Source organism: Crocuta crocuta, unplaced genomic scaffold, assembly GCF_008692635.1.
Source record: "Crocuta crocuta isolate KB4526 unplaced genomic scaffold, BGI_CrCroc_1.0 scaffold218, whole genome shotgun sequence".
Classification (NCBI taxonomy): Eukaryota; Metazoa; Chordata; class Mammalia; order Carnivora; family Hyaenidae; genus Crocuta; species Crocuta crocuta.
The window spans coordinates 8786710-8798496 of NW_027533170.1; the positions used below are offsets into that span (position 1 = coordinate 8786710).

Below are 11787 nucleotides of genomic sequence, written 5' to 3' on the forward strand. Positions count from 1 at the left end.
TATTACACTGGGAGCTCCCCTGATGTCAGAGTTGGGGGTATGCCCCTCAAGCCAGGAAGGGCCATCATAGGGGATGCTGGGGGCAGTGGGGCCGGCTGCCACCTAGGAAGTCAAGTGCTTGGGGAGGCTGTGAAGAGTGCAGACTCGGAATGCCACCTGGGGGGCAGTTTGTTATGGCCTGGGGCTTCAGGCCTCCCTGGGCCCCCTCCCGCTGCGCTGGGCATTCCCGGCGGCCTCCGTTCTGCTTTGCTGAGTCACCGCCAGGCCCAGGCCTGGGAGGGCTCTAGGGCGGGACCCCTTCGGGGTGCCACCCCTCAGGTGAGAAGACCAGGGCCCAGGCCTAGATGTCGGAGTCCCAGGCCGGCCTTTAGGGGTGAACTAAGGCCAGTGGGGAGTGGGGGCGGCAATAAGGGGGTACGGGAGACCATGAGGGTATAGATGNTCCGCGTTCTCTACAAAAGCCGCGCTCGCGTTGTCGTTGTGGCCCAGCTTGCCTTCTGCTCACCGACTGGCAGCTATGGCGTCGCTCACCGTGAAGGCCTACCTTCTGGGCAAGGAGGACGCGGCCCGTGAGATCCGCCGTTTCAGCTTCTGCTTCAGCCCAGAACCCGAGGCGGAGGCCGAGGCGGAGGCCGCGGCTGGTCCCGGGCCCTGCGAACGGCTGCTGAGTCGGGTGGCCGCCCTGTTCCCAGTGCTGCGGCCCGGAGGCTTCCAGACGCACTACCGCGGTGAGCGGGCCGGGCGCCCTCGGGCAGCTGCGCGGGGCCGTTAACACAGGCTTGCCGTGCGGGGCGGGGTGGCTGGCCCTTCTCGTCCGGCCTGGTGGAGCCTGTGTGGGGGTCTGCTCTGACCGCTGTCTGGGTGGGCGTCGCGTCGGCCGCCGGGCACCCTTCTGGGCTTGGTGCTGCCAGGCTCTCCTGGCGGGTCTTGGGCCTGGGGGCGTAGGGCGCCGCCCCTCCCCCCGCCGTGACGTAGCAGATCTCGGCAAAGGCGCGTGGGGGCGTCCTAGCCGGCTCCCGGCGGGCACTCAGGTTACGCTGACATCCTGTGGCTGCGGAATCTGGGCTGGCTAGGGTCGGGTGGGGGTTCGGATAGAGCCCGGGAGGGGCTGGCCGGGGGCAGTCGGGAGGCGGGAGGACGAGCGCGGGGGTGCTGGGGCTCAGGGCAGGGCGGCCTGGCCGGTGAGTGCGCGCGTTGTCCCCCTGGCAGTGGACAGAGGGCCAAAAGCAAAACATTCTTTAGAAGCGTCGGCGGAGGGACAGAAGCCCAGGAACCAGCTCAGTTTCTTGTTGCGCTGGTGTGACTGGTGGCTGCTGGGGGGTGGGGTGGGTAAGTGGTTGTGTCTCGGACGGAGGCGGGCAGCCAAGGCCGGCCCCTGGGGAGGGGCAGCGCCGGGACCTGCCTTAGGAGTGCTGCCAGCTGGCCAGGCCCACTTCTGGATTGGTTTTGTTTTTTTTGTGTGTGTATGACGACTTTATTGAGCCATAATTCACTTACCTTATAATTCACCCACTTAACGTGCACAGCTTTGAGTGACTTGTGCAACTATCAGTTTCAGAACCTTTTCATCACGTTAGAAAGGAAGTGTACTGTTTGGCCTCTTCCCATCCTCCTCATCCCTAAGCAACCACTAACCTGTTCCTGTTCCTTATTCTGGACATTTCACATAAATATGTACATGGAATCTGACAATCATGTATTCTTTTGTGACTGACTTCTTAGCATGACATTTTCAAGGTTTACCTGTGCCTTAGCATAGATCGGTACTTAATTCTTTTTTGTGGTGAATAGCCTCCCATTTTTATGAACATACCACATCTTGTTTATCCATTCATCAGTTGATGGATATTTGGGTTGTTAATCACCTTTTGATACTGCCCCTGTTCTTGTGGTGGATTTTGCATCTGCTGGCCTGCAGACCTGGCCTGGCCTGCAGGGTGTACTCTGTGGTTTGGCCTGTGTGGTGGGACTTCAACACCATTGCCTAAATCTAAGTCTAAAAAGCCAGAGTACATACAGATTCTGTAACTTCATTGGAGCAGGAAGTAGGCAGACCTGAGCCACAGGAAGACCAAGGCCATCAGAAGGGCCGGGCCCCCAGGAGCCCGACACAGGTGTGGGTCTCCTACAGTTGAAGATGGGTCTGAGCCTGGTTGCATGTGGACCGAGGCTGCCCCTGCGCTCCCATGCTCTGTCTCCCGTGGGTGCCCAGGGTCCATGTCTGGGGTGCTTACCTTCCGGGCAGTGGCAGAGTGAATGGGCTCTGGTCTCGGCCTTACTGGCCCCTGGCTCACACAGGTGTGCCTCCGTCTCTAGGCCTGCAGGTGCCCCTTTGGCGTTGGCCTCAGCCCCTCCGAGCAGCTTCTGTGGGCTGAGAAGCCCTGGGTCTCATGTACTGTTTTTTAAACAATCTAGATGAGGACGGAGACTTGGTTGCCTTTTCCAGCGACGAGGAGCTGACCATGGCAATGTCCTATGTGAAGGATGACATCTTCCGTATATACATTAAAGGTAAAGGTCTGAAGCTGGGTGCTTCTTCCTGAGTAAGACCAGCTTGAGGTTCTTGAGAAATCCCCTCAGAGTGGAGTGGGAGGCAGAAAGAACCTATGGGTTGAAACTGAGAGGTAATCATCACTGTGCTTGGCCTGAGAAGGGAGCCCTTGTCCACTGCACGGGGTGGGGCCTGAAGATCTCTGGGTTCACTCTTGATTATGCCCAGACTTAGTGCCCAGGGCTGGGGGCAGCTTTGAGGACGCTGTGGGGTTTTATTGTAATGTGGGGCAAGGCCAAACTGTGCAGGCACCTCTCCTCGCTGCTTCTCACCTGGGTAACCGGCACAGGGACGGGGAACCTCTTGGCAACTTCTCGGGTCCCTTTGTTACTGTCACATGAACAACTGAGCTCCGCAGGGACTCTGTCTGGAGAGTAGGGCAGGGGACCTGCTAACTGAAAGCCCCATGGTGGTGACCAACGGGAGACTTCCAGGATCCCACCTCTCAGGTGTCTGCCCTTCCTGCAGAGAAGAAGGAGTGCCGACGGGACCACCGCCCCCCGTGTGCTCAGGAGGCACCCCGCGGCATGGTGCACCCCAACGTGATCTGTGATGGCTGCAATGGGCCGGTGGTGGGGACCCGCTACAAGTGCAGCGTCTGCCCGGACTATGACCTGTGTGCCGCCTGTGAGGGGAAGGGCTTGCACAGGGAGCACAGCAAGCTCGTCTTCCCCACTACCTTTGGGCCCTTCTCCGAGGTGAGTGGGGCTTCCCTGCGGGCTGGGGTGGGCCCGGGGCGGAGGGAGTCCCCTAACCTGGTGTCGTGCTGCCCCTCTGCTTGTTCCTTGTCAGGGCTTCTTGCACAGCCGCTGGCTCCGGAAGCTGAAGCACGGGCACTTTGGGTGGCCTGGCTGGGAGATGGGCCCACCGGGGAACTGGAGCCCACGTCCCCCGCGAGCAGGGGATGCCCGCCCTGGCCCCGCGGCAGAGTCAGGTGAGGCTCGCGTCTACTGGCTTCTGAAGGGTGAGCTGGGAGGGCTGGTGGAGGCGGACAGCCTTCCATGAGTCACTGCTGGGCCCATGGCTGGGAAGGCGCTCGCAGCCGTTCATGGGGTTTGATCCTTAGAAATCCCTGCAAAGTGGGGCATCTTCATTTAACACGGTGGGAAACTGAGGCACCTAAGTGTCTAAGGCCACTAACTCACCTGCACTGAGTCTGGCCACAGCCCAGGCGTGGTCACCTGTAATCTTCCTTCATTTCTGCCTCACGATGCTGCCCTTTCCAGGTGGCTGGCCCTCACCTGCAGGCAGGGAGACCCTGCGAGCTCCTGTGTCTCTGTGCCCACTGCTGCTTTTGTGTGGGCTGCCAGCAAAATCAGCCAAATCCACGCAAGGCTTTTACGTATTTACGTGTTTACGTATTTAAAGTGTATGTATTGATTTTGAAAGAAACAGAGATAGCATGAGTGGGGATGGGGAGGGCAGAGAGAGAGACAGGGAAAGAATCACAAGCAGGATCCACACTGTCGGTGCAGAGCCTGATGCGGAGCTTGATCCCACGAAGCTGAGAGATCTTGACCTGAGCTGAAACTAAGAGTTGATGCTTAAGTGACTAAGCCACCCAGGAGCCCCTATTTTTTTTTTTTTTTTTAATGTAAGGTCTACACCCAACATGCAACTTGAACTCAACCGTGAGATCAAGAGTCCCATGCTCTGACTGAGCCACCCAGCTGTCCCCTGCTTAAGTCCCTCTTTTTTTTTTTTCTTATTTAAATGTTTTGGTTATTTTGAGAGAGCAGGGGAGGGGCAGAGAGAGAGAATCCTAAGTCAGCTCCACACTGTCAGCAGAGCCTGACGTGGGGCTTGAGCCCGTGAATCATGAGTTCATGATCTGTGCCGAAACCAAGAGTCAAATACCCAACTGACTGAGCCACCCAGGCGCCCCCACCTCATTCAAGTCTTTTTGGATTCTGATTTTATTAACTTACTGTCCTTTGATTTACCTCATCCTTTGGAACAAAGGTGGGGATGTTTGATTTTGATGTGGTTTGAGCTAGAATGTGGTCCGTATTTTCTACTGCATGTACTGAATCCCTCATGGGTTTCTGAGCACCAGGGTCACAAAGGGGCCCAGAGTGGGAGAGAGTGAGGGAGGGCTGCCGGGACGAGGCCCCTGGGGATGGAGGGGACCTCTAATGAAGGAGACAAGATATGTAACAGGTGTTCAAGTCACTGAGAAACATGCTTTGAATTAAACATTATTGTTTTTGTTTTTTGAAAACCAAAGCTTCTGGCCCATCGGAGGATCCCAGCGTGAATTTCCTTAAGAATGTAGGGGAGAGTGTGGCAGCTGCCCTCGGCCCACTGGGTAAGTGGCTGCCTTTGTCCGTTGATAGCAGCGTTTCGAGAACTAGTGGGTGGCTGTCTGGCGGGCCTGCCCCTGGGACACTGGAGAGGGGCGGTGACTGCCATGCCCTTGCCACTGGTGAGCATCTGTTGGCTCAGCGTGACCTTTGCCACGTGCTGCACCCAGGTGCTCCTGGTCCAACGCCTTAGAAAGCACCATCTGCATCCGCTGGCCTTGATGCGGGTGCTGCGGGGCTGGGCTTCGTGGCAGTGACAGCCCACTACACAGGTGACAAGATTATAGTGGCTCCAGGATCTCTGACCAGAAGTGCTCCACTTTGTGACCACAGTGGCAGGAAGTGCCCACACAGTCGGTCTAGAGGTCCTGTCCGGTGTCCGCAAGGATGCTGGCGGGAGGGGCGGCCTCCGGCATGAGAGTGTCCCAGCTCCTGCGGCCCAGGACGCGGCTCGGCGGCAGCAGTGATGTCCTGGCGTTGCTGCCGCGCGAACGCCTCACCGTGTACTGTTTCCATACCGGAGCTGCAGGCGCTTGAGTGAGAGAAAACTGGCGTGATCCTCCTTAGGAAGCCTTGAGAACAGCAGGAGAGAAGCTAGTCCTAATGCCCAGCTGCCGCTCACTGAGGGCATGTGTGGAATCGTGAAGACACAGCGTATTTTGAGAGATGGGCCTCTGGTGGCCTGGGATTTAGGGGCGCGAGAAGCTTCTCTGGAAGACCGTAAACAGGCAGTGGCTGTCCAGCCTGACTGAGCATCAGAGTCACCAACACGGGTTTTTGGGGCATAGATTCTGTTGTATGGAAACGTTTCCAAAATGACTGAAGAGGAAAGTCCTTCACTAGAAAGAACGAGTTAGACAAGCTGGGAAGTCCCAGAGCCAAGTCTAGGCTCAGGTGGGGAACCTTGGAACAGTGTGGAATCCCAGGTCCACCTTCTGGATCCAAAATGTCGGGTAGGGCCCGGGTTCTGTGTGTTTTGAAGGCTTCCCAGGTCACTCTGGGTCACACTTGCTGTCCCGTCTAGAGACCCGTCTGCGCCTGTGGCATGTTTCAGACCTTGACTTGGGTCAGGGACACTCAGGACATCTGGGAATAATTTTGGCAGTGCTCAGAGGTGTTTTGGTGTTTTGATAAGGGTAAAGGCCCTTTTCAGGTCTTTCAAAGTGGGTGGAGTTGCTTTCTACAAGTGGGGAGGAGCCTAGAGCTCTACAAAACCAGGAAAGTTCAGTAAATATGCCTTGTAGTTTGAGTCCTGGAGAGCCAGTTGAGGAATTGATTAAGCTCTGGTGTTGGGGGTATTTTCCTCTCTTCTGAGAAACCGAGGGCTAGGATGACTCATACTACCAACGGTGAGAAGGGACTGTTCCCAGAGTAGGGGCCCTGGGGGACAGCCAGTAACACCTCCCAGAGGGCGGTCTGTGTGCAGTGACTCAGCGGCTTTAAAGTAAAACCCCAAGGCCTTTTCTGGTAGGTGCCAGGGGGCCCAGCTGAGCAGGTCCACCGCTGAGTCCCAGGACCGCGGGGCCCAGCTTTGCAGTCCCTGACCTCTAGGGCTTAGGGAAACGCTCCGCATGCGGAGGCTTCGGGGTAAGTGTGAGTACAGATTATAAATCCCTGAGTCTCAGGCTATCATCAGTTGGAGAACTTGGGTTCTAGAATTGCTCTAGTTCATTGACAGAAGTCCTGTCCTTCATCCACAGAGAAAAGTGAGAGTAGGTGGGTGTTCATTGTACTGTTCTTCCAACTTTTCTGTTTGCTGGAAACTTTCATGATGAGATGTTGGAGTATAGAAGGAGAAAAACAACTTAAATATTGCAGATGGGAGGGTACTGGTAGCTAAGCCTGGTTTTATCTCTGTCCCTCAAACTACCAAAATACAGGGATTAAACAACATGGCAGGGGGCACGATAAGGTGACATCAGACTTCGGAAGGTGGGACATGGATGGAGGGTGGTAGCCAGCAGTGGAGGCATCAGAAGCCCACATGCCTGCCCAGGAATGCTGGTGAGCAGCAAGAGGGCTGCTCAGGGTCTGGGAAGGGCCAAGGAGCAAGGTTGGGGTGGTGGTGGTAGTTAACGACTACTGTTCCAGGATCACATAGAGGTCACTGGCTGGTCAGCCAGATGGTGGCGCTTGCCAACACATACACACGTGACCTGATGTTTAATTGCTGGAGCATTTGACCCAGGGAAGGTTCAGCCTTAGGGACACTAGCACCTCATCCTGCCTTGTGTCCCCAGCCTGGAATTGGGCACCGTGGACAAGCAGTGGGTTTAGCAGGGGCTGAGGAGTCCCTGCTCAGGGGAGGCCGAACGTGCCGGCGCAAAGTCGCGCAGCTCTGCTGCCTAGGATCCTGAGGCCTGGCCAGACACCCAGTCACCCTGCAGAGGGAGATGAATGCTGGCTCTGGCCCCACGGAGAGTGCCTTGCCAGGGTCGGACTGCCGTGGATCACCGACCATTTGGGAAAATCTCTGCACATGAACAAGAAGGAACTTGGGGAAGGACTTTACAGGAAAAAGAATGTTAACATCCTCAGTGAGATACAAAAAAGCATTCTGTCCTTGAAAAAAGAACAGGATACCATAAAAATGACAAAACAGATTCAGAACAGATTGAAAAAATTTTAATGTTGTTTATTTCTGTGAGAGATCTCACTTGTACGCAAGGAAGAAGGGCAGAGGATCCGAGGTGGGCTCCACGCTGACAGCAGAGAGCCTGACACCGGACTCAGATTTCTGAACCCGAACCATGAGATCATCTGAGCCAAAGACCAACTGAGCCACCCAAGCGCTCCAAGATGAGAACAGATAAGAGTGTTGTTAGAAACAAGAAGAAAAATAACAGAATGAATAAAGACTTCAAAGGAAGGCTTAGATTTTTAAGGTCATTTCAAGGAAATATTCCAAAAACAAAACAAATAGAGATGAAACGAGGGAAGAGGTGAGATTTGAGGATTGATCCTGGAGGCCCAGTCTAGGATGAATAATAGAAATGCCAGAAAGAGAACAGACAAAACTGAAGGAAGGAAACGAACAAAGAATGTAAGACCATTCCAGCACTAAGGTCATTAACCTCTGGATTGAAAGGGACCCAGATGTCCTGGACGATGACCCCACGCCAGAGCTTAGTGCTGCGTCTCAGAACCCTTTGGATAAAGGGACGCTCTGGAAATGTTCCAGGCTACCATAAGAACGTGAGTGTTCAGACAGCCAGCCCTGGAGGCTGGGAGACTGAAGAGCAACAGTGACTTCAAAAGTCTGAGCTAAAATGGTTTTTCAGCCTAGGAAGCCACCCCCAGCTGCTTGTCAAGTGTGAGGGTGGAACAAGGTTGTTTTCAGATACACAAGCTCTTCATCCTCTTCCCTTGGCTTGAACCCTCCCCCCAACCCAACAAATGAAGACATAAACACAGAATGAGGAAGGTGCTCAAAAACGGGACCCAACACATGAGCAAGATGGGGGGCGCGGCATAGGAGCCATGCGTGCCTCTGGCTCGGGGAGCTGCCTGTGCACCGCAGAGCCGGGGGGCGGTGCCAAAGGACTGGCCTGCAGGGAAGTGGACTTGCCGCGGTAGCCATCCTGTACTTAACCCAGGGAGGATATTACACATAGAGCTGTTAGCAGAATACGGGGAGAGTCCGCAAATGCGAAGTGACTCTCGTTAATGCTATAAAAAGAAAACAACTATAAGAAAATTAATCCACTTTTTGGGCTGGCAAAGAACAGTATTTGCATAGTGGTATTAACATAAACACTGAATGTCCTTCACTAAAAGGTTTTGGAAGAACAGGGGAAGGGAAGGTAGGTGTGGATCTAGAGTAAGCAGCCATCAGAAGTGTGGAATGAAAGCTTTTGGGGAGCGGGCAGGCTGCGTGGTGGGGGCAGGGAGTCCTTGCAGTAGCTTTGAGGAGCTGCCTCTAAGCCGAGGGCATGTAGTCCTTGGAGAAGTTAATTACAAACAGTGGGGCGCCTGGGTAGCCCAGTCAATTAAGTGTGTGACAGGTCGTGATCTCATGGTTTGTGCCGGGCTTGCTGCTGTCAGTGCAGAGGCTGCTTCAGATCCTCAGTCCACTTCTGACTCTGCCCCTTCCTGCTTGTGTGCTTTCTCTCCCACTCTCTCTCTCAAAAATTTAAAGACCACCAGGGCCCACCCTCCTTCTCCTGTGAGCACGTGCCCGTGTGAGAGACCAGAGGTGACTTGCTGGCCTGTGCTTCGAGCCTCACAAAGCTAAGCAGGATTCTAGCATTTACCACATGTGTTTTTCACATCACCGGCTCCCACACACAGGCGTGGTGCTTGGTGTGGTCCTCGGCGCCGTGGCTGGGACAGTGTGTGGGGTTTGGCTCCCTGTCCCTAGGGCTTGGCCCTCCCTGCCGTACAGCCGCTGTTTCCCTTAGGGAAACAAGGTCTCTTTATGGGTTTTCTGGCTCCAAAGCTGACTTGCGATGTCAGTGGAGATTAAGGTTTCCTTAAGTTGGAAGAAGAGAAAGGTCCAATGAGGTGAACAAGTGAGCTGAGTTTTTTTAGAAGCCAGGATCTTGGAGCAGTCAGCCGTTGGCATCCTGATGATCAGAGGTGACCATCCATTTGCCTGGTCGTGCTCTGGTTGTGTGACTCTGGAGCGTAGCGGATGCCACTGTCCTGAGCCCTCGTGCTCGGGACTGAACACGGAAGGGCTGTGTAAGCCCGCGGCAGCTCACATGCTGTGTCACGCCAAGGAGGCCCCCTGAAGCCTCACAGGTTTGTGTTTCCTCCTCGGCCTCTCTAGGCATCGAAGTGGATATTGACGTGGAGCACGGAGGGAAGAGAAGCCGCCTCACACCCGTCTCCCCGGGCAGCTCCAGCACCGAGGACAAGTGTGGCTCGCAGCCCAGCAGCTGCTCTTCTGACCCCAGCAAACCGGATGGGGACACGGAGGGTGCCGCGCAGTCTCTGGCGGAGCAGATGGACAAGATAGCTCTGGAGCCGGGGCACCCTGAGGCAAGTCCCCTGCCCCCCACGCCTCCGCACCCCCTCCACCCCCATCCCCTCCGAGAGGCCGCAGCGGCCCAGTGCCTCTCCCGGGACCCCAACTACAGCCACTGCTGGCGCTTACACGGCTGGGTGGTGGCCTTTATGTCACAGTCCAGTTTGTGAACCCTCGGCTAGAACTTTCCACACCTGCCTCTCCCAGAAACCGGGGCTGTGGGCAGGTCCTCGTGTGCTCACGGCTGCTTCTGTTCCAGGAGCAGATGGAGTCTGATAACTGTTCAGGAGGAGATGAGGACTGGACTCATCTGTCCTCAAAAGAAGTGGACCCGTCTACAGGTGAACTCCAGTCTCTACAGATGCCCGAGTCCGAAGGGCCAGCCTCCCTAGACTCTTCCCAGGAAGGGCCCACAGGGCTGAAGGAGGCTGCGGTGTACCCACACCTGCCCCCAGGCAAGTGATGGCAGGCAGTTTCATGTTTCTCCCTTTAGCCTCCAGACCCGGAGTCACCAAGGCGGGGGGATTCTGAGGCTCAGGCACCACCATGTACCCCTAGAGGTGGATTCAGAGTCCACCTTCAGTTCCCCCGAGGAAGGCATTGACTCGGAGCTCATGTAGGAGCTGGGAAGGCCGAGCTATGGGGCGGGTGGCGCGGCAGGGCCTTGTGGGGACTGCGCAGCCCCGAGCGCATGGAGTAGGAGCGGCAGCTGCCACCTTGCTCCGGTTCGGTAGGGTCTCGAGACGACAAGGTTGGAAACAATAAAACCGGCGAAAGCCTGGCTGCGGGCTGGGGCAGCAGGCTGTGGCTTAGGGGCTAAGAATGAGGTTTTCGTTTTTATGATGGTTGGAAAACATGAAGACGTGAAAACTGGGTGAAATGAAAATGTCAGTGTCAAGTTTTACTGGAGCACAGCCGTGCCCGCCTGCCGGCACAGCAGAGCCTCACAGGGCAGCTCCGAACACTCCCCCTCAGGCCCTTTCTGGGAAGAGCTGGTCAACCCCGACTTGGGAGCGTTGCTCTGAAGGTCCGAGAGTCCGTGGAAGGGCTGTCTGCTGTCTGGACAGGATGTGCTCAGGGACTCCCTCACGGCTTTTGTCCCCTCTCTCTGGCAGAAGCGGACCCCCGGCTGATCGAGTCCCTCTCCCAGATGCTGTCCATGGGGTTCTCGGACGAGGGCGGCTGGCTCACCAGGCTCCTGCAGACCAAGAACTATGACATCGGGGCTGCCCTGGACACCATCCAGTATTCAAAGCATCCGCTGCCGTTGTGACAACTTTTGCTTACTCGTTCCGTCCCCTTTCTTGTCTCATAGTTGTGTTGAGCTAGCGTAGAACAGCAGGGCCTCTGTAAGGGCCAGTTTCTCTGCATTCTTCTTCCAGAATCTGGGGGGCGGGGATGCATGAAGCCATATAGGGCAGGAGAACCGGTGAGAGGAAGTGGCGGCCCCAGGGTGTGCGCTGAGGTCTGAGAAACATCTACCAGCTTTCCATGGGTGCACGGAGGCTTCCTGGGGAAGATGGAAAGTCCTTGCTGAGGAGGACACTGAGGCCACATGGTGGCATAGTCCTGCTCTCCCCCGACCAGGATTACACCAGCAGTCCAGAATGTCTTGCCTAATGGCCTTCTGCCTTTTTTTTCCCCTTGATTAATCCTGTGCTGACATGTATTTGATTTTCTGCTGATCAGCTCCAAGTTTAGACCGAGTACAGCCAACATCCTGTCGGGGTGGAGGAGCAGCGTGCGGGAGGCTAGCATAGTCTAGGCCCGGGCAGGAGGGGGCGCTGAGGGAATGGAAGCGGTGCTCACGGATCCTGCCTGTCTCGTAACCACTCTAGTTCTGTTTCCAGGTGTGTCCTTGCTTTTAAAGTACGAAAACACCTTTGTAACCATTCTGTTGCTCTGTTGTAAACAATCTGTAATTAAGTGGTACAAGCACTTTAATCAAAGATGTTGCAACCAGA

At 55.6% G+C, this 11787-nt stretch overlaps 1 protein-coding gene across 2 annotated transcripts; it reads left to right on the forward strand.

The window, feature by feature from the left end:
• Positions 1-474: 474 nt before the first annotated feature.
• SQSTM1 (sequestosome 1) lies at positions 475-11787 on the forward strand. Of its 2 annotated transcripts, XM_077746350.1 has the most exons (8): positions 475-728; positions 2416-2511; positions 3020-3249; positions 3344-3485; positions 4779-4859; positions 9626-9837; positions 10083-10278; positions 10939-11787. In XM_077746350.1, the coding sequence occupies exons 1-8, from the start codon at positions 518-520 to the stop codon at positions 11094-11096; spliced, it is 1326 nt and encodes a 441-aa protein (XP_077602476.1). In that variant the 5' UTR covers positions 475-517; the 3' UTR covers positions 11097-11787. The 2 variants fall into 2 exon arrangements, with proteins under 2 accessions (XP_077602476.1, XP_077602477.1); XM_077746351.1 differs by lacking the exon at positions 4779-4859.